This window comes from Cygnus atratus, chromosome Z (assembly GCF_013377495.2).
Source record: "Cygnus atratus isolate AKBS03 ecotype Queensland, Australia chromosome Z, CAtr_DNAZoo_HiC_assembly, whole genome shotgun sequence".
NCBI lineage: Eukaryota > Metazoa > Chordata > Aves > Anseriformes > Anatidae > Cygnus > Cygnus atratus.
The window spans coordinates 75,020,770-75,040,236 of NC_066396.1; the positions used below are offsets into that span (position 1 = coordinate 75,020,770).

The 19,467-nt window shown below is 43.8% G+C and overlaps 1 protein-coding gene across 2 annotated transcripts; it reads right to left on the minus strand.

Moving 5' to 3' along the window:
- Window positions 1–1,222: 1,222 nt before the first annotated feature.
- Window positions 1,223–13,988, minus strand: PGAP4 (post-GPI attachment to proteins GalNAc transferase 4). Of its 2 annotated transcripts, none has more exons than XM_035564523.2 (2): window positions 13,660–13,988; window positions 1,223–5,017 (listed from the first exon to the last, which is right to left on the minus strand). In XM_035564523.2, exon 2 carries the CDS (start codon window positions 4,899–4,901, stop codon window positions 3,714–3,716), a length of 1,188 nt encoding a protein of 395 aa, XP_035420416.1. In that variant the 5' UTR covers window positions 4,902–5,017; window positions 13,660–13,988; the 3' UTR covers window positions 1,223–3,713. The 2 variants fall into 2 exon arrangements, with proteins under 2 accessions (XP_035420416.1, XP_035420415.1); XM_035564522.2 differs by having other exon boundaries at window positions 13,306–13,965.
- Between the last annotated feature and the right edge of the window lie 5,479 nt (window positions 13,989–19,467).

Below are 19,467 nucleotides of genomic sequence, written 5' to 3' on the forward strand. Positions count from 1 at the left end.
AATTATCCTAGGATTAAGTGACAAGTTATTATGTCCGTGCATATGCATGAAGTGGTCAGACGGAGAAGTATCTTTCTTCAGTCAAATATAGTAGGAAAAGAGATAGACCTGCCAGTCAGGAAGACTAACAGTGACATACAGAAAGCAGAGACAATGGAGTTTTAATAGAAACATTGTTTATTTTGTAGAAAGTTTGCTTGCAAATATCTTTAGAAAACTAAACTCCTAGATTTAAAACAAAAACACCCTGCGTCCAGACATACTGCTTTTGAAATATCCAGTCTGGCTATTCACAGCTCCTCAAAACTGAGAGGAAGTGTTTTTCCTTCTCTCTTCAAATGTAATGCCTTCTCACTAAGACATTGATACCTGTTATAGTTAGAAAATCTGCTTGGTCTTACAGTGTAAGAAAGACCTATCAATTTATGCTTTATGTTCTGCCCGGAATCATGCTTATGTTGGATATGCTTTGGAAACAGAGGTAGTTTTTTGTTTAATTGAATAATTTTGCATTTTGAGTCCTGAGATCTGTCCTGTCAAGCAAGAATCCTCTTGTGCAAACAATAGCTGCTGCACTGAAAAATAGTCTCAGAACTACTGGGAATGAATCAACACCCGGAAAAACCTGTATTGTTTATTTCAGAAATTGTCAGCCTGATTTTTTTGAATGTAAAAATAATCTCAAGGCTGTGTTTCAAGGAGTTTATGCTAGCCTTGAACCCTTGAACTTACATAGCCTGAGATATGGCAGCTCAGCTCCACTCTCTTAATGCAAAAGAGAAGTAAAAGATTTGTGTGTTTGAAACTGCATTTGTAGCCAAAATGGTATTTGTAGCCCAAACCATGGAACAAAACCACATTAATAACTAACCACCCATTTTTGTTCCAAGGGCAAAGTATAATTCTCCGGCTTGTCATTTTTTATAAAACTTGTAGTAAAGAAAACATTAACAAAAAATTATATATACACTTTTCAGAGTTCAGGAGCAGCAGAGAGCATGCTTGTCCGAGCTGTCACAGTGTCATGGTGGGTGCTAAGTACCTAAATGACTCAGAAGCTCCCAGATGGCTCAGTGAGAAGACCCACCTCTGTTTTAAAGGTGAATTGAGCACTTAAGGTAATAACTCCAGAAGGACCGGAAACCTCTGTTAGCCTGTTCCTTCAGAAGGGGTCTCTTTCCTGACAGGTTTATCAGGAACTCCGTCACTGGCAAGGCAAAGCTGTAGCCCCTCTAAATGTTGTTTGCAAATGATTCTCCTAGCCAACTTCCCATGGCTCTTTTGCCCTGAAAATTGTTTCCTAATTTAGAATGGATGCCTCAAGTTCATGTTCTCAATTTTCAGATATGAGGTTCAGTGAAATTATTGACTTCTGGAGCACAGATTATGTACTACTGGGAAAAAAATTAAATTTAATTAAATTAAAAAAAAAAGGAAAATAACGTGAAGACAAACAGATTAATCATTTCCCACATCAAAACATTTATTAACACCATATAGTCAGTTGGTTTCTTTTCTAACATTCCTTTCTTCCTTTTCCTTCCCTCCTTTTTCCTTTTCCTATCCCACTTACTGTACCTTACTGTGAGATTTTCACTGTGATAACAAGTGGGCCCTCACAAAAGAACAGGGCATTGTTCTGGATTTGTACAGTACAAAGATAAAAAAAGAGTGAAGACAAAGCACAGCACACTGAAACATTCACAGCTGAAGGAGCATAAGCAAACAACTTGTATTTGCAGGTGCAGGCACTTAGTGGAATAAATAGACAGTGACACTCAATTCCTGCCATCAAATCCTGCCATGTTATAGAGAAGCCTGAGAACAGGTTTGCACCCCTGCCGCTGGTGGTTCTGTGTGACCGCTTTGATATCTTTGGGGTTTTCAGTGCATAAAGATTAATGGCTTAGTTCTGCCTGTGCAATTTTTCCTTCGTCTTCTGACAGAAGAAATGTTTTGCCGTTGGAATGACATGAAATCCACAAGCAACCCTTACTCCCGTCTGATTTCCAAAGATGTCATCAAAGTGTCCCAGCTGATCTACTGAGACAGCAAAGTTCACGTGCCTGAGCATGCACTGCTCAGGGCGGTGAGGACGTTCCTCACTGGCTAGCTTGCATTATGCACGTGTTTTGTGTGTTCAGCACCCATCGTGGACTGACGGCTGGAGGTCTGAAAATATTTTCTTTAGTTTCATCTCTCAGGAGCTGTATGCCTTTCCAACCTGCAACGAGACTTGTTAAAAGCTAAAGGTTTAACACCCAGGAGAGACTGGGGGAAGTAAAATTCAAAGTAGAGCTCTTCCTTCACCAAAAACAAAGAAAAAAACAACACTCAACACAAACAATCCCATCAAAACTCTGTGAAAATATTGTACTTGGTTCATTCTGAAGCTAGGAAAATGGTTTCAAATGTAGTTCAACCAAACTCCACCAGTAAGTGAATTTGATTCAAAGCTCACTGAAGTCTGGGTGTGTTATTTTCAGACAGAAACATTTAAGTGACAGTTTTGAGCTTATATGAGATTTCTGCCATCCCCACAGTTTTATATTTAACTGTGCTCGCAGCTGGGGTACAAAATACCCATTCCAAATGCCCAACAACCACAGTAAGTTAGTGGGTTGGTGTAAGAGTGGCAACCTGATCTATTGTGGTACTGTTGCTTGGTTTTAGGAGCAGATAGCTTTGCTGCTTATGGACATTTTGTTTGTTGCCAGGAACAGTGAACAAACCATTTAAGCAGAGCTGGGAACTGTAGCTCCAAAATGAAATAAAGGATCCTGCACCATGGCAGCTGATGTAATCTCCCCTTTGACTTTGTGCTGATAGGAAGTCAAGGTAAATTCATGTTGAATGTCTAAGTCCAATCAGCAACTGATAAGGCCTCTTTTAATGACCTGGATCCACTACAGCTAGCGGTGATACCAAGCAACATGTTAGTCACCCTGTATTATTTATAACATCTGGAAATGTATCCATGAGAGTGTGCATTTGTGACTAATGGCTGTCATTACGTTTTCCTATTCCTACCCTCAGAGTTGACCTTTAACAAAGAAGCAGAGACTTAAGCTTTTAGGAGCCTCTGTTCCAAGAAAAAGGAGTGGGAATGGTAGCAGTACGGACAGGATCTGTACGGTGAGACAGTAAGAAATAGAGGCTTAGTGAAATTTGTGGAATCTACGTGAAATTTCAGGGAAAGTTCTCATTATAACCACGGTACCTCTGAAAGATCTGCTCAAAAACACAGCTTTGAAGCAGAAAGGTCACACATCAGACCTTAGTGAGGATGGACAAATAAAGGCTCTTCCTCCTCACTAGGTTGAATTTGAAACATTCACTTTGTCCAGCATTGTTGTTGCCCTAAGTTGAAGATTTCTGTCACCAGTGGAGAGTATGCTGTATAGCTGTTTATATTGTTGTGAGAGCTTTTTGCTAAGAATGGCGGAGAGCAGATAATCCACACCTTCAGCTGAAAGCCTCTACTTCCCTCCCCACGGTGTACGGTGATTAGTTCAAAGTATGTATTAAACAAGGTCCCCGTGTACATGATTTTTTTTTAACTTTTTTTTTTTTTTTGTGCAATAAGGGTGTTCTTTGGCCACTTGGAGACACTTGATGTTTGTCGTGAGTGGCACAGCATCTGAGCTTGCACGGCATCTCTCAGCCCAGAGGCAAGGCTCTCAGGGCTTTGAGTCACGAAAGGCGTGAACCCATCACAGCAGTTTGGGGTTGTCATTTAGACGAAGGCTGGAATACATTCCCACGTGCCGGACCAGATTGGGTTCCACCACGTAGGCATTCTCCCCCTTAGCGTGCAGCAGCGAGTAGAGGGCGATGTCCTTCGCAAAACCCTGTCGGCAGTGCAGCCCCTTCAGGTAACCTAAGGCACGTTGGGCAGAAGGAGCAGAGAAGAGCATGGCAGGCGTGCAGCACTCAGTGACCGGCACGACGTTATACAGCATGGGGGCCAGCCGACGCAGCTCCAGCAAGTAGTGCCGTCCCACCAGCTCTGACAAAGCCATGCTGTACAAAGCAAAGAACAAGATGATGGGCCAGCTCAGGCCTGGGCGACCAGTTGCCCAGGAGTACCCACAGTTCAGCACAGGCCCCAGAAACATGCCCAGGCCCAGCCACTCGAGGATTCGCATGGGCTCGGGGTTGACATAGTGCTGAAGCCTCTCAGGATGGTAAAGCTTGAAGTAGAGTGCATCTCTGAGGTACGGTTTGGAGAATCGGGCCAACAAGAGGTGCTGCAAGACAGGGAATATCTCGTCTTCTGGCACAGCGTCATCTTCCACTACCAGGACATATTCTGGGTTATATGCCAAGAGTGACTGCTCAAGGCAGAAAACATAGTCCTGCTTCTCCTTCTCAAACTGGTTCAATCCAGGGTCAGGGTCCTCCCCAGTTTTGTCACGACTGACCATTGGAAAGAAGCTGCTCAGCAGCCTGACATCCTGGTGGCGGCTGGGGTCTGACTCCACGTTACAGAGGAGGACACGGTGGCTCTGGCAGCGTGCACCACATTGCTGGAGGAGGTGGTGGAAGCGAGAGGCCACCTGCAAGACGTAGTGGAAATCATTCCTCCTCTGCACAGTGATAATGGTGACCAGCAACAAGGGCCGGAAGGTCTCGCTGCCAGAGGTCTTGGAGATGTTTGGTATCTGCAGCTTCTCAAAGTAATGGAGGGCAGCCTGGCCCTCCTGCTGGTTCTGCTTCAGGAACTCCTGGCTCATGGGATTCAGGTGCCAGCGCCGCAAATAAAAATAGGAGTGGAGGAGCCGGTGGCAAATCAAAGGAGCCAGCACACCGAATGTCACTACAGTCAGTGTGAGGAGGTGGACAAAAGGACTGGACCAACGGCACCACCTCCCATAGAGCTGCCAGGCGTGGTGTAACATCGCTGCTGCAGAAGGGGGGCACTCCTGCTCTACTCATGCCCTCTCTCCTTCACTTCACTGCCTCTTCTCTGGATTGCAAGACATCACTGCAGCAGTGGCTGCCAAAGTTTTTCTTCCTAGAGAGGAAGAAAAAAGGTGGTTAGTGAAATAGGAACAGTCAGAGTGGGAAGACCACGATTCAAGAAAATGGAAAGCTGAGGCTAGTCACTGAGTAGGTCAAAAGAAAAGGCTGCTGAGGAGTCCTTTGCGGTGGGGGCATCACAGAATTGTTGCAGGAGGCCAAGGAAAGATGAGCCAAACTTGGTTACCTGCAAAGTGCCCCACGGCCTTTTCAGCACATAGGAGCTCCGACCTGAGTTAGCCGAGATAGGACTTTGCTGTTTGTTACTGTGCTTGAAATGTATAACAAACAGGCAACAGGGGTGCAGGAGGTTTGGACAAAGAAATCCTTTTCTGTTAAAGACAGAGAACTTCATGTTAAAAGCAGAGATACCGTTCTTTGGTCGCAGTGACACAGTAAAATTTGGGTTGTAGCCAAGAACCAAAGCCAGATCTCTGGTATCTCCGCCTAGCACATATTTGAAAGACAAACTTTTACCTCTGTGGAGTGACACATGCTTCCCTTCTGTTGCTCACACACTTCCAAAAGCGTGCATGTGTTTATACTTTACTCCACAGAGTGTGAAGTTAGATAACAAACATACCAATTTACTTCACTACAGGCATGTGTACACTAGGTGTAATGTGTCTCAAATGTCTCCTCCTCCCTAGACACTGCGAAATACATGGTAGCAGCAGGATTAACAACTTGCAATTGAGCCAGTTACTCATATTTATAACTTAAAAGCTTATGCCTTTCATTTGAATCTGCAGCATTTATATATGTTTATATGCACATATGCGCACACACACTTCAACCAAGCACCCACCTTCACAGAAATGAGATTTTGCCATTTCGGCTTTTCTGTTCTTCTCTGGGCTGCTATGGACAACTAACTGCCAGGCTTACAAAAAACTGTGGCATTTAGGCTATTCATATAAATTATCCTGTGCCAGTAATTTCCCTTTTTAGTCTGCCGTTTGCCTTTCCTTTTTACTTTCCACTCCCTCCCCTTATGAAATGAGTTATTCATGCCCCCCAGTTGACTGACTCCGTCCCCCATTTAGTGGAGAGTTTCTCCCATTTTTAACCTTCTGCCTTCACAAAGTTCTAACCATTAAATGGTGCTCCCAGACCAAAATTTTACCCATTTTCCTTCTATCCTGTTTTCTGAAGCATCCTGAGGAATGATGTGTGGATGGAAAGAAATCAGTGCCATGACATTTCTACTCTATCTCAGAAGAAAGGGCCACCACACAGAATCATAGAATCATAGAATATCCCAAGTTGGAAGGGACCCATAAGGACCATCGAGTCCAACTCTTGGCACCACACAGGTCTATCCAAAAATTCAGACCATGTGACTAAGTGCACAGTCCAAACGCTTCTTAAAGAAGGAATGACTCAGAACAGTAAACGGTGTTTGAATCTGGGACTACTTCAGAACTGCTTTCATTACTGGAGTCACAGATTTGGCATATTTACTATTAAGAGAACTACTTCCTATTGCTGTGTGGCAATCTGGTGATCTTATATCAAAGGCCTTTTACTAAGATAAATGGATAATATAAGAGATTTACTCCAAATCTTTGTCAGAGACCAGGTCCTTCATACTGTGACACTTCAAATAGTCCATGGATAGATTGTGACATCAGTGTTGTGCTATCTCATGAGTCATGAAAACACAAGATTTCAAAGATTAATGTAAGTAAAGATAACAAATAACGAATCTGCACATCGATGCACGGGAAACTACAGTTGTGTTCCCATAGGTGTTTTTTTTTTTGCTTCCTGATTACACAATCTTGTTTCATACACAGTGTATTGTATTGCACCAGTGGACCTTGTAAAGGCCTTAAAGGTGATGGTTGCATTTCAGCCACCAGATCCAAGCCATCGTGATCCACAGTATGCAAACCTGAAATCCATCAGATGTAAAGATCTCACATTTAAATTCACTAATTCATCCAAAACCCAGGGCTGTTCCTGTTCTCTTTTTCTGCTAACCAATAGCAAATGCTAAAGGAACACACAACTACAAGTCCCAACTCACACTGGCATACTTTTAAGCCTCCTCGTGATGTAAGCAGTACTGTTGGCACTGTGACTAAGTCAGGCTCCAAATGTGAAAGTGATGACCACAATGGGAAAATACAAAGGAGATGCAGAAGAGCTAAAAGATAGTTTAGTTCCCAGGTGGTAAAGAAACTGACTTTTCATCTGCCAGCTCTGCCAGTGATCTGCGCTACGGGAGCTGTGAGCCTGTGGTGAGCTCTGTAGGTTCTGGGATATACATTTGTGCATTAATAACCCTCACCCAAGCAGGAATCCTCATTTTTTCATATTTTTTTTTCTCACACAGAAAAGAGGATCTTGCATCCTCCCTGCAGCACTGGGAGCAGCTGCCTGGCAGCTGGCTGAGCTCCACAGGCTTCAGCCTCTCCTATGAACCACAGAGCGACTCGCCTGGGGTCCTGCTCCTCCACAGCTGCTCCAGGTGCAGGATCAGTGGCAGCACAGGATGGTGCTGGCCAGGTGCCGGGGGGGGCTCCCCAAGTCTGCTGCTCCAGCTGGTCCTACCCCAGCCCTGGGACTCCACCTGCCCAGCTCCGGGCTCCTGACACAAGGAGGAGCAGGCGGGCACCTTGCTGGGTTGTCCCTATTCACTGGCCTTCCCGAATGAACCTGGCTTTGCTTTGCCTCCACAGTAACAAAATTCACAATCTTGCTAAGGGACTTGCACTGGTTTTGCAACTCGAGGAAGGCACAACCATCTAACAGGCACTTGTGCCTCTCCTCCAGACTTCCTCTGCCGCCTATGCTGTTAGCATGCACATTGGCTGCCATGCCAAATGGCAGCTTACCTCCAGAGGAAAAGGGTGCTTTCACTGGGTAGCAGAATGGCCAAGGAGCCTAACGATGGTCAAGACCATACTAAGACAGGCCGAATACTCTAGTTCATGCAAAAAAAAAATGTGGTGAAAGATTTAGAAAAGAAGGCGGATGCTGCATTGGCCTCCTCTCCACTTCTTGGCTGTAACACTGGGAACCAGGAGCTCCAGATCGAGACAACAAACTCTTGCTTTCACAGAGATAACATTTGATCTTACATGCAGGACTTGAGACTGGAGTTTCTCATCAGGCTGTTTTCTAACCACTAGGATGGTTCCGAGTTTACTGAAGATGTTCTTTTTTCAGAAGCTGTCAGTACTGTCACTTCCTTTCTTTTCACCATTTTACAGGGTTCGTTCTTTTTCAAGTGGCATTTCAGACAGCAAAATGAAGTGTGAGATGAAAAGAAAGAGATCGGAATGGGGTTTTACAGTGTTTTAAAAACAAACTGCATGACTCACAAATAGTTACTTCACAGCCATGTGAATGCTTGCAGGGGAAGACATTTTTATACCTGGTCTGTGTAGAACTGAGCCATCACTTAAACATACAGCTGTGGTGATACAAAGCTTTGTTTTTTTTTTTTTTTTTCTTTATTTAGATCCTGATGATGCAGATTCCTTCCAAGAACACCTGATTCACATCCAAAATCTACATCCCCATCTTCATTAGCCTCCTAATTACTTGGCTGAATTGTACTGTTCAGGAAAATGTTACCTCTGCATACACCAAGGAAGAGTAGAAAAACACCCAATTTCCTCTTTGGGATGCAGAATACTGTTACCTGTTCTGGTGCTTTAAAAGAGAAAGCTGATTTTCTGCCTACTCCAGACTCCTCTTCGAGGTGTCCTAATGGCAGGTATTCCTGGAACAAAGCCTCCCACGGGTCTCAAAGCTGAGAAATTCTAGGAGGCTCCTGGATTGCTGAGGCAAGAGAGGGCATCTCCGTCCTCTGCTGCCTCCTCTGTGAGATAAGGCCATAATTACTCCCTCATGATTACGTCTTAAATGATCCTTTGCCTAACTGAAGTTCTGATCATTATCAATGGAAAAAAACAGGACTTTTCTAACATAAGGAACAGCTGTAAGAAATCACGTTGTCAGATGCCACAGCGTCCTTGCTGTATGAAACAGGGACAGTAACGTGTTTGTGGTTCAAGTCCCCACCTTGGCCACTGTGGTAGTAGCAGCAGCGTCCATACAAAGCTGTAGCTTTGGTTTCTGTGTTCTTCCCACGGAGGCATCCCCAGTTGAAACCTTTGAGCAAAAAAACGCCTCCCCAGCCTCACTGCACCCTCAGGACCAAGTCTCTCTACCGACTGATTTCCTCTGGCAGAGAGACAAGAGCTTTGTCTTGAGGATGGCATTGTTAGTGCACCAGCAAACAGTCCCGCTTGAATCTGAGGGAAGCTGATTGAAGCTCCACGAAGTCATAAAGAGCCACAGAAATTTCCTTCTGCTTCATACACTCATGCTGTCAGCTCACAATGCTGTATGGATACTTGTATCTTCTGAAAAGTGAGGTCCCCACCACCAGCTGATCAGTATCACTGGACCAGATGGCCTGCTTTTTTCATCTGCAATTCATCGTGCAACAGTTCTTTCCCTGTTTTCTGACAGTTTTCAGTAAGTCAGTTGCCAGATAATGTTTCTGCAATGTGTTCAGACTTGCATTGAAAACAGCAGTGTCAAAAGTAGAAGCCAAGTGTTTGCAGATCTGACCATTGTATTTAAATACAAAACTGGGAGCTGGGCTCCCTGGAAAATACAAAGCAACTTGGCCAGAGCTGTGCTACTGAAAACATTCAGCAGAATGCTAATGGAAGGAGCTCAGCAGTTGTTCTTAGTATTTATTAGCAGGTACCACATATATCTCTTATGTCTTCTATCAAGCACTGCTTAAGGCAGTTGCCTTTATGTTGTTTGCAGACGAACGCAGAGCATGCTAGTGCCAACAGTTGGCCAGAATGGCTAATAGCCAGTAACAAACAAATTTATAATGAAGCAGCCATTTGCTATGGAAGTCATTAAAGGTTCTGCTTGCCTTTCTTTCTTTAACACAATGGATGTCAAATAAGCCAGGCTGTTTCATTAAGCTTTCATCTAAAATGCTCCTTGCTATGGCAAAGAGCATGCTTACTGGTGATACATGTGACTTCTCTGTTCTCTCTGAAAACTTATTATTTTTTTTTTGTCTATGTACTAAAGGCATAACACTGTTTTGGTCTAACATATTAGTGGTAGCTGGAAGAGTAAGAGGGGTGGTTAGGAAGATGGAAAGGGTTTGGATGTGGTCCTCTGCAGGAGTTACATGGCATGAGAGATAGAAATCAAGGACACAGCAGTCTGTTCTGATCTGCCATTCCCCACAGCCTGCCAAGGAACAGTAAAACTTCTTTGGTCCAGAAAGCTGGAATTTAAGCATTATTTTATATATATATATATATATATACACTGATCTACAGGCAGTGGTTTGTAACTCTATCCTGTTGGTAAACCTCAGAAACTCTGGAATTCCATCTTGAAGGTATATTTGCTGATAGGCTGGCTGGCTCTTGTCTACTAATTGTAGTTCACTTCACAAGTTGTTCAGAAATCCCTGGATATAGGGGGACTTCAGTTTGGAAGCTACTGAACTACAAGACAAGGTACGTGGGTGTGGCAGCTGGAAAACACTTTCTCCATATTCCTTGAATTAAGATAGTAAAACTGTGGAACATCAGTGAACCAGGCTATGAACTGAATGTATTTTAATTAATTATTTCCCCAGCTTTTCTCTTCCTTCTTAGTTACGTTACTTTTCCTTTGCCACACAAAGCTGAAGAGTGCCCATTTTCAACACCTGTCGACTTTCAGCTGGCCACCTCGGTGCTGTGCAAAGTCATGGGAAAGCAATGTATTCCCCTGTTGCTATTGAGCAGCAACATCAGTCAGTATTAAGAGCAAGTGGGAGTAAAAAGCAGTCTGGAGAAGCGAGTTCTGCAAAATAATAGCTTCACATAGAGGTTTGAGGCAACGGGTTTTGTGAGGAACTGTGTTTTAGAAGATGGCACCAAACGTTTATGTGGCTTTAAAATTAATTATGCAATCTGTATCCATCTAAATTTACATTTTTTTCAGTGACAGAGGTAAAACAAAATGAAACAAAACAAAAACAAACAAACCCCCCAACATTGTTACAGAATTTGATAGTCTGCATAAAAACTGTTGCATTTTGTCACAGAGATCTGCCTGGCGCCCTCCAAAATCTGAGACATGGCTTTTGGTTTCAGCCCACTCGTGCTTTATCATAAAATTTACATCCCTATTTGTTAAAAAAGAAATGGTATTAAACAAAGGTGCTGCTATTAATGGCACCAGCTATTACCTTTTGCTATCAGTTCTTGGAATCTCAAAGCTAAATATTATTTGAGTCACCAGAGGTGCTACAGGTATTTTTTATTTTAACTCTCTGTATGTCACAGTCTTTTATTAAAATGAGACCATGGCCTCTGCATGCAAGATACTGAACATAAATACAACAAGAGGTGATTTCTACCATAGTGGATCCTCAGCCTACACATATAAAAGGCAAGAGAGAATCTGTTTTTCCCAGAAATGTAAGAGATCAGTCTGGTTTTGTTGTCACGCACAAATGGTATTTTATATTTTAATCACATTGGTAACCCACACAGGTAAGTTATCTAAGGTAACTATTGAAAAAGCAGCTACTAAATATGGCATTCTGAAGTAAAAGCAACTCCATGCAAATGAAAACAACCTGAACAGATCAGCAAGGAGAATTCTCATTCCTGGAGAAGTCTGTCCAGCAGGAGCTATTACAGAAGGGACAGGAATGAGATATCCCACTGCAGCCATTGCGGAATAGCTCATCCCCCACAGCTTTTCTGTGCAATTTCTACGTGCAGTTGCACCCCTGGGGCTTGCTAGGAAACCAGCCACATTTCACAGTGCCTGGAAGAGCAACATGCCAGTTAGATGGATAGACAGATCCCCAAGTACCTGGGATTTGGACAGGGCTGGGGGTGTGGGTGTATGGACACAGACAGGGAAAAGAAAAGCAAATGCATGTGGTGGTGGCTGTACCACTCAGAGAACGTTGCAGCTTTACTGTTCTTCATTTATGACTGCAAAGAATAAAAACCCGGTAATAAGGAAATGTGACACTACTTCTGCGAGCAAAGGCCTTTGCTGATAAGGCTGTATGTTTCCTGTTGGGACACACCTGTGTAACAATGAAAATGCAAAACTGTACCAGGTGACTACCATGACATTTTGATTCTGACCGGTGTTTGAAAGCAAAACTGTTTAGTCATTCTGATAAACATCACTTCTCTTTTTAGGGAGACACCATCTACTAATGTTAAAAATACTACAGCCTTTTCCTCTGTATTCACTTGACACCAAGGTATTCAGCATTTTCCTCCTCCTCTCCCCATGTATAAAACAGGCTGCTTTTCCTGAAAGGCCTGTTAAGTGTGATGTCCCGGTTCTGGAAAGTGCTGTGTCTGATCCCCACAGGAAGAAAATGGGCTAAATACAGAAGCTGGAAAATATTCTGTTATATAATTAGTACTGCCCTTGTTGGGCTGACCAGAAAGCAGCACATTTCACACGGGCAGGAGGGTAGTTGTTTTTTGTGCTTGCTGAACCTGGTGTGTCTTTATGGCAGCCATTGGGTGTACACGAAGTTGTTTTCTCAGCAGCTGCATGAGAGCAAGCAAGCCTGTGAACCTGCAGTTCAAACTGGTGTGACTTCACATTTTGCTGCACCGTCAGCTCGGCTGCACATTTCTTCCAAAACCTATGCTTTTAGGTGCCAGTGGCTTCAGCCCTTAGTCTTCCTAGCTGCCCCCCTTTCCTTTAGGGAGAGCTGCCAGGTAGCAGCACAAGGTGACCCGCAAAGCACTGGGATTACAGCAGTTACCTTACTGGGATGGTCACAGCAGAGGGGGCGTTGGATAAGCAGAGCAGAGCCCCCCCCAGCTCCCTGCCCTCAGCACCAAAACGCACCGACGGCATCCCACCGCACCCCGTCCCGACGCCCCCCTCGCCCTGATTTTTGCCCCAAAATAAACTTATGCCGAGGGCTCCTTTAGCTGACACCCACCACAGGAAGGAAGCTGGCTATTTTTTTTTCTTGTTGTTTCCGTAACACGGTGCCGGTTTTTTGGTGCCCTCCCACTCTTTCCCTGGGGGGAAGGACACTTTTCTGGGGGTCTCCGGGCACCCCAAGCCCTCCCCGCCGGCCACGCATCCCCCTGTGCGCTGACCCAGGGATGCGCGGCACTTGCGCGGAGTGACACCTCCGCGACACCCCCGGCCCACCTTCCACCTGGACACCCCCCCCCCGCCTCCAGCAGCAAAAGGCATCGTGACGAGGACCGACCAATTAATTAATTCATTAATTACCCTGCCCCCGCCCGGGGCAGCCGTCCGGCCCCGCTCTCCGCCGCTCCGCTTGTTGCTCACTTCGCTCCCGCAATTTCTTTTTCCTTCTTTTTTTTTTTTTTATTTATTTATTCCTTCCTCCCTCTTCTCCTCCCTCTCGGGCAAGTGAGGGTGGGATTAAAGGCATCTGAGCCCAAACATGTGACTGCGCCGGCACAGAGATGCTCGGAAAGAGGGGAAGGACGAGAGAGGGATGAACCGAAGCGGCGCAGCAACGCGTGTGAACGGAAAGCCGAAGTGCCCGGGGGGAGCTGCCCCGCAGGGGGGGTCCCCTCCTCCTGCTGCTCTCGCAAGAAGCGAGGAAAGAAATGTTACCCTGGCCGCTGCCGGAGCTGCGTCGTCCTCTACGGCTGCCCAAAACCTGCCCGGAGCCCTGCCCCGGAGAGCCGGGTGGGGAGCTCGGACCCCGAGACCCCGCCTCTGCGGCACGGCCGCCGCCCGTGCGGCGCAGCCCGGGTCCTTTTCTCGTTTCCTCCTCGTTCTTCGAGCCCCCGGCCCCTCGCCCAGGCTTTTGGCCGAGTCAGGCTGCCTGGCTTCGAGGGAGAGGGGAGAAAAAAGGAGAAAAAAAGAAAATGGATAGGAGAGGAGGCAGCATGGCATCGCTTCCCGCTTCTCCCCGCGGTCCCGTTGTGCGCAGCCTTCACGTTGTGCCCGTCATGCTGGAAATAGCTGCAGACACCTCAAACGTGCCACTGAGGAAGTTTTCTGTCCTTCACTGTAATATTGGCTCCCTAGTTAAGCACAGCTTGCATTTTGCTGGAGCTCAGTCCTCTGGTTGGATGCTTCTAGCGCAATGTACTTTTTTGTTATTTAATTAATCAGCTTATTTCGTTCCCCCTAATAAGCAGTTTGGTTAGGGGTGCCTATGGGCCTCGCTTCATATGGCTGGCAAAAGCTGAAAGGCTTTTTATTGTGGAGACCATGTGGGTGAAGGGGCAAAAAGCCAAAGGTACAGTAATGCTCGTACTACGAGCATCGTAGCATCAGGCTTTGGTTGCTGTAGTGACTTGCTCTGCCAGTGAAATGTGAGGCACTTGCCCAGATGCATGTTAATACATGAAATAGCAAGGAAGGACAATAGAAGACATTTTTCAGATTATTTGTTTTCCCAAATCCTTCTTTTATCTCCACCTCTTTCTTTGCCTGCCACTCTTTAATGACAGTGATTCATACTTCACCTTCCACTTAGATGTCATCAGGCCTCAAGTGTTGGTGCACTGGAAACATGACAGATCCTAGCACAGAACAGAGGCAAAAGGGCACGCGAGAGTAGGAGGGTGAGAAAGAGAGTTATACATCCCTTGGAAGACCATTAATGTGCTCTTAGCAGGATGAGAACTGCAGAATTTGTGAGAAACAAAAAAATATTTATTCCTTCCTGTGACAGCATGTGTGTGGGAGAGCTACTGAGTGACATCAGCAGAAACACATGTCACATTGCACCCAGTATTACATTTCAGATGGGGTTTCAGCTAGCAGAACAATTTGGCAGTAGCAAATTAACAGGAACGGGCCACAAGGCCTTTTCTTCAGGGATAAATGTTTAGGTAATTGTATTTGTGTGTGGAGCCTTTCTTTACAGTCTTCTCTGCTGCTAGCTTGCTCAGTTGCCTGCTTTTTGGGGAATAAAAACATCCACCCTTAAAGGCTTATTCCTGTAAAACAGCTCCTGTTAGATCTGAAAGACTGAAGGAGAAAAGTCACCAGTAATTTTGGGGCAGTACCATGTTCTAATGAAGTCTGTCATGTCTGACTGCGCATCCTTATCATAGTGTTGTCTGTCCCCTGATGCCTGCTAGCATAAGGGAGCCTGGTCTGGCTGAAAAATAAACCTTTTGTTCTGGTGGATTATTTCTTACCTGTATCTTTTTCTCGTCAGCCCACCCTGCCAAATGACTATGTCAGCACAACATGGAGGGGTCTGGAGAGCAGAAATGAACCTCTGGGGACGTGAACACTCCCACAGTAACCTAAATGCAACCTGAAATGCGCACAAGTAGTTACGTCTGAAACTACTCATCTTCTGCAACAACAGGACAATCCTTCAAGTTTTAATTGGCAAAAAGGCCTACGGTGAGAATTGTCTCAGCAGGGAAGCCATGCAGATACAAGTATTTTCTGTTGCCAAAGGAGTCTTCTCTGTGCCATCCAGCTGGCTAGTGTAACGGCTCTCACAGCACCAAGCATTTGCGCAAGGGAATTGAATTAATATTTTATTTGGTTTGCTTGAGATCAGGTACAGCTCTTGCTTTTTATAGAATGTGCAGAAAAAGAGCAGAAATTCGTGGCCTTGGGGGTAGCTGAATTGAGAACCCTGGTTTATGATGGATGTGTCATTTGTGCCCTGTGCATCACTTTCAGAAATGCCCTTAGCTCCTGTCTCATGTTCCTTGTCCCCCCTGAGCTTGCATTCTTTAGCTTTCCTCCCACACAGCAAGCCCTGCTTGTTCATGTTTCTGCCATAGGCAACAGTGCATGTGTGCGTGTATGCACACTTAGCTCCAGTTGATTTTGAGCTTCATGTGCTGATTATCCGTACAGGCACCTCTTCAGGGTATGCTGAAGGCTTTTGTTCAGCAGGACAGAGATGTGGGTCTCTGCTCTGCACAGGACTACGTGAGGTATAAAGTAGCAAACTTACATGTGAAACTTACCTCCTTCAGCCAGCTGCAATGACATTTGACAAATGTATTCAAAATGTATTATGGTCAGGGAGATAGCTGTGAAAAGACAAGAAAAAGAGAGATGGACCAGATGGACAGAGAGAGAGGAAGGAAGGGAAGCAGGGAGAAAAGGAGGGAGGAAAGGAAGGAAGAGAGAGAGAGAGAGAGAGAGAGAGAGAAAGAGAGAGAGAGATATTGTAAGCTAATGTCCTCAGGAAAAATCCAAAGAAGGAATGAATGGTATGTTTAGCACTACACGTTGTACCAGTATGTGTATAACCTGGTCAGTTGTAAAGGTTGTGAACGTCTTCAGTGTGGTGACTGTGTTATTCATTTACGTTTAGTTAGCAGATGATAATAATTATCCAGCTATTCCCGTAACTTCACAATAGGTATCTTCTTGTACATATCTGCTGCTCGCTTCTAAAGCTAACTTTTAAAATCATTTTCTTCTTTTGCCTCTTACTTAAAGAAAAAAAAATCACAAAGTAAATCAATAAATATTTCCTACTTACAATCTGCTTCGTAGGAAGCAGCAAACATTTTTGATCACTGTTTTCAATAGAAATGCAGTATTGATGAAAACCAAATTACATACAGTGGCTTTCTCTGTTTTCCTTTTAGACCCAGTATCAATCACTGGGGACAAAAAGAATTTAAAGTCCTTTGTTGTATACTGGAGGCAGCGAGCTCACATTGTCCGGGCTATTGTGTTTGACTTTAGACAACAGTGGTGAGATGAAATACAGCTCCAAAGCAGATGAACTCATGCTGGCTTAGCTGTCTAGGGTACATTAATGTTCTCTGAAAGGGCTGGAATCTTCTGATCTTCTTTTCACCATGGTTTGTACATTTGGTTATCTATTTAGGACTAAGCACACTTCAAGTACTTCCCAAGCCTTCACTCTGTGCAGCCTTTTATAAATAAGTGCATTTCAGACTTTTCAGGCTTATTTCTATAACTAACTCATCTTGAAGATATACTATAATACACCATTAGTGTAAGCTCTTGTACCTACACTGTACACATATGAAGATGACAGAAACACAATTATTGCCAAACGTAACCCATTTCTTTTTAGAGGCTACTGCATATCACACACACAGAGCTCTTCTATGCTTCCTTTGCTTCTCTGATCAAATCATTAGGTGGGGCTGCTTATAGCAAAAAATATATATATATATATTGACATAAGCTAACGTGTTAAATGATGGCAGAATTTCAGAAGGACTACAGGTGTGATCACACTTAGAGGTATGGATCTTATCAGCTTAAGTGTAATGCTCTAGTGATCCAACTTCCTAGCTATCTTGCTCCAACATTCTGACTCTTGCAGTCCACAAACTGAGTATTTCAAAAGACAGGGACAAAGGTTTTAACTTGGAATTGGAACCACACAGCTCTCCAACCTGTCTGTTAGAACACACTGACTTTCATTTACTTGCTCTGCATTGTAACACAGGAGAACAGTCTGGAACAGTGTTACCCTTCATAATGCAAAAAGAGAGAATGGGGTGAAGTGGCAAGACACAAGACACAAGTGGCAAGACTCCAAACTGAGGATCAGATGGGAATTATCTCACACAGACTTCTGGAAAGATTTTAATTTTCCCTTGCAAACTGGAATCAAGTTTTTTTGAATGGTCGCTGGGCATATTTCACTAACAAATTCTATGCCTGTGTGAGAAAGCACTGAGCACAAGTAATATATATATATATATATATATACCTGTGTGAGAAAGCACTGAGCACAAGTAATATATATATATATATATATATATATATATATTCATGGCAAATGTTTAGGTTTGCACTTCTAGAACCAAAGGTCTGCTATGTGCACTTTTCTTCCGACTTTTAATTGATCTGATTCCAGCATTTATCTCCTTATAGCTCCAGGGTTGTCCGGTACTTCAGGCACCGCCAGTGAGTGGTATGAGCAAACAGTGTTAGTGCTACTATTGGCGATCGTATTTATGACTTACTGAGCAGTGTAGAAGCTACTGCTGTGACTATATAGTTAGATCGTATGGAAAACTCATGTCTGGAAAATACACAGAGGGCCATCCTTGTGAGTAACTAAACAGGAGCAGGAAGTAAGTAAGGCATGTTTCACAGACATTTCTGTCCAAATCAGTTCTAGTTAGGTGAAAGTGGACTTTTATTCCTTAATCAAGGTAAAATATCATTTGTATATCCCGTCCCAGATGCATCATAAGTATTCTAGTGTTAGAGCTGTATGCTGTAGAACAAACTTAGATAAATTGTAACTAACAACTTTTTTTTTTTTAAAGTAAAAACCCTTATTGTAGTAAAGCAAGAACCCACTTAGTAAGTCAAAGTGCGTTGGCTACCAACTTGCAGTTGTGTTAACTTTCTCTGTTCAGCTTTTCTAAGAAAATTGTAGCATCTTAAATTATATAAACAGTAATTGTTGCATACATCCAGGATGCTGTACAGTGGTACATTTTTGTGTGATCTGATGCACATTCTGCATTGGATGGATATCAGGTACAGTACCCATGATGTTATTAAATACACTTCTACTGCAGTCCCTAAAAATGTAAACCCAGCACAGCACACTGCATCATTACCTTTTCATTTCATTTCATGCCCACAGCAACAATGTTAGTTGCTTGTCAACATTTGTGAGAGAAAAACAAAAAATGTCCTATTTTTAAAGCACATCCTTAAAGAGATGCAACAAGATAGGATGCTGGAACAATTTTGATCAAGGACTGAGTGAAGCTTTGTGCTTTAAATGTCATATTTAAAACATAAGATGGTAATTTTCTTATTGTTTATCACACTTTGGTAACATGAAAGTAGCTGTTACACAAATCAGCCAATCAGAAAGGGATGTCTTTTAATGCGCTGATGTTTCTATTTCTGCTTCAAAATCTAATGATCAAAATAGCAGAATAAGATGGAATAATCTTGGAGTGTAATCAGTGTATGAGGAAATGAGCAGCTGTTGGTGAGATCTGCCTAAGCCCCACATCCCATTTATTTATTGATTGCAGTTTTTTTTTCCAAGGAAAGAACTACATTTCATTTGAAACCTAAGATCTGCACAAACATAAGACAGGATCTGGCACTTCTATTTGGAAGTATGTCCCAATGCTGTTCATCTTCCTTTTTTTTTTCCCTTGTTGAGACTTCCCGTACTTTTCCGGAGCACGTGTGACCCAAACTAGTAGGCTCTGAGCACACATGTAAACCACCGCAGGACACACTAAGGGTTGTGCTTTGTACCCTCTATCTGTTAGAATTGTTAGGGTTAGAATTGTTAGCGTCGCTATGAAGTAACTGCTGTGCTTCCAGTTTACAACCTAGCAGATGAAAAGCTGATGTGTGCTGACACAAAAAAAAACTTTTTCCACATAATGGTTTATGCCATGGGTGATTTAATTTTGGCCTCTGGTTAGCTCTGTTAGGGCAGTTAATCTCTTTCACAGT

What these genes read in the sequence shown, in the direction of transcription:
- PGAP4 (XM_035564523.2), bottom strand. Translation starts at nt 4,901, where the DNA reads ATGTTACACCACGCCTGGCAGCTCTATGGGAGGTGGTGCCGTTGGTCC.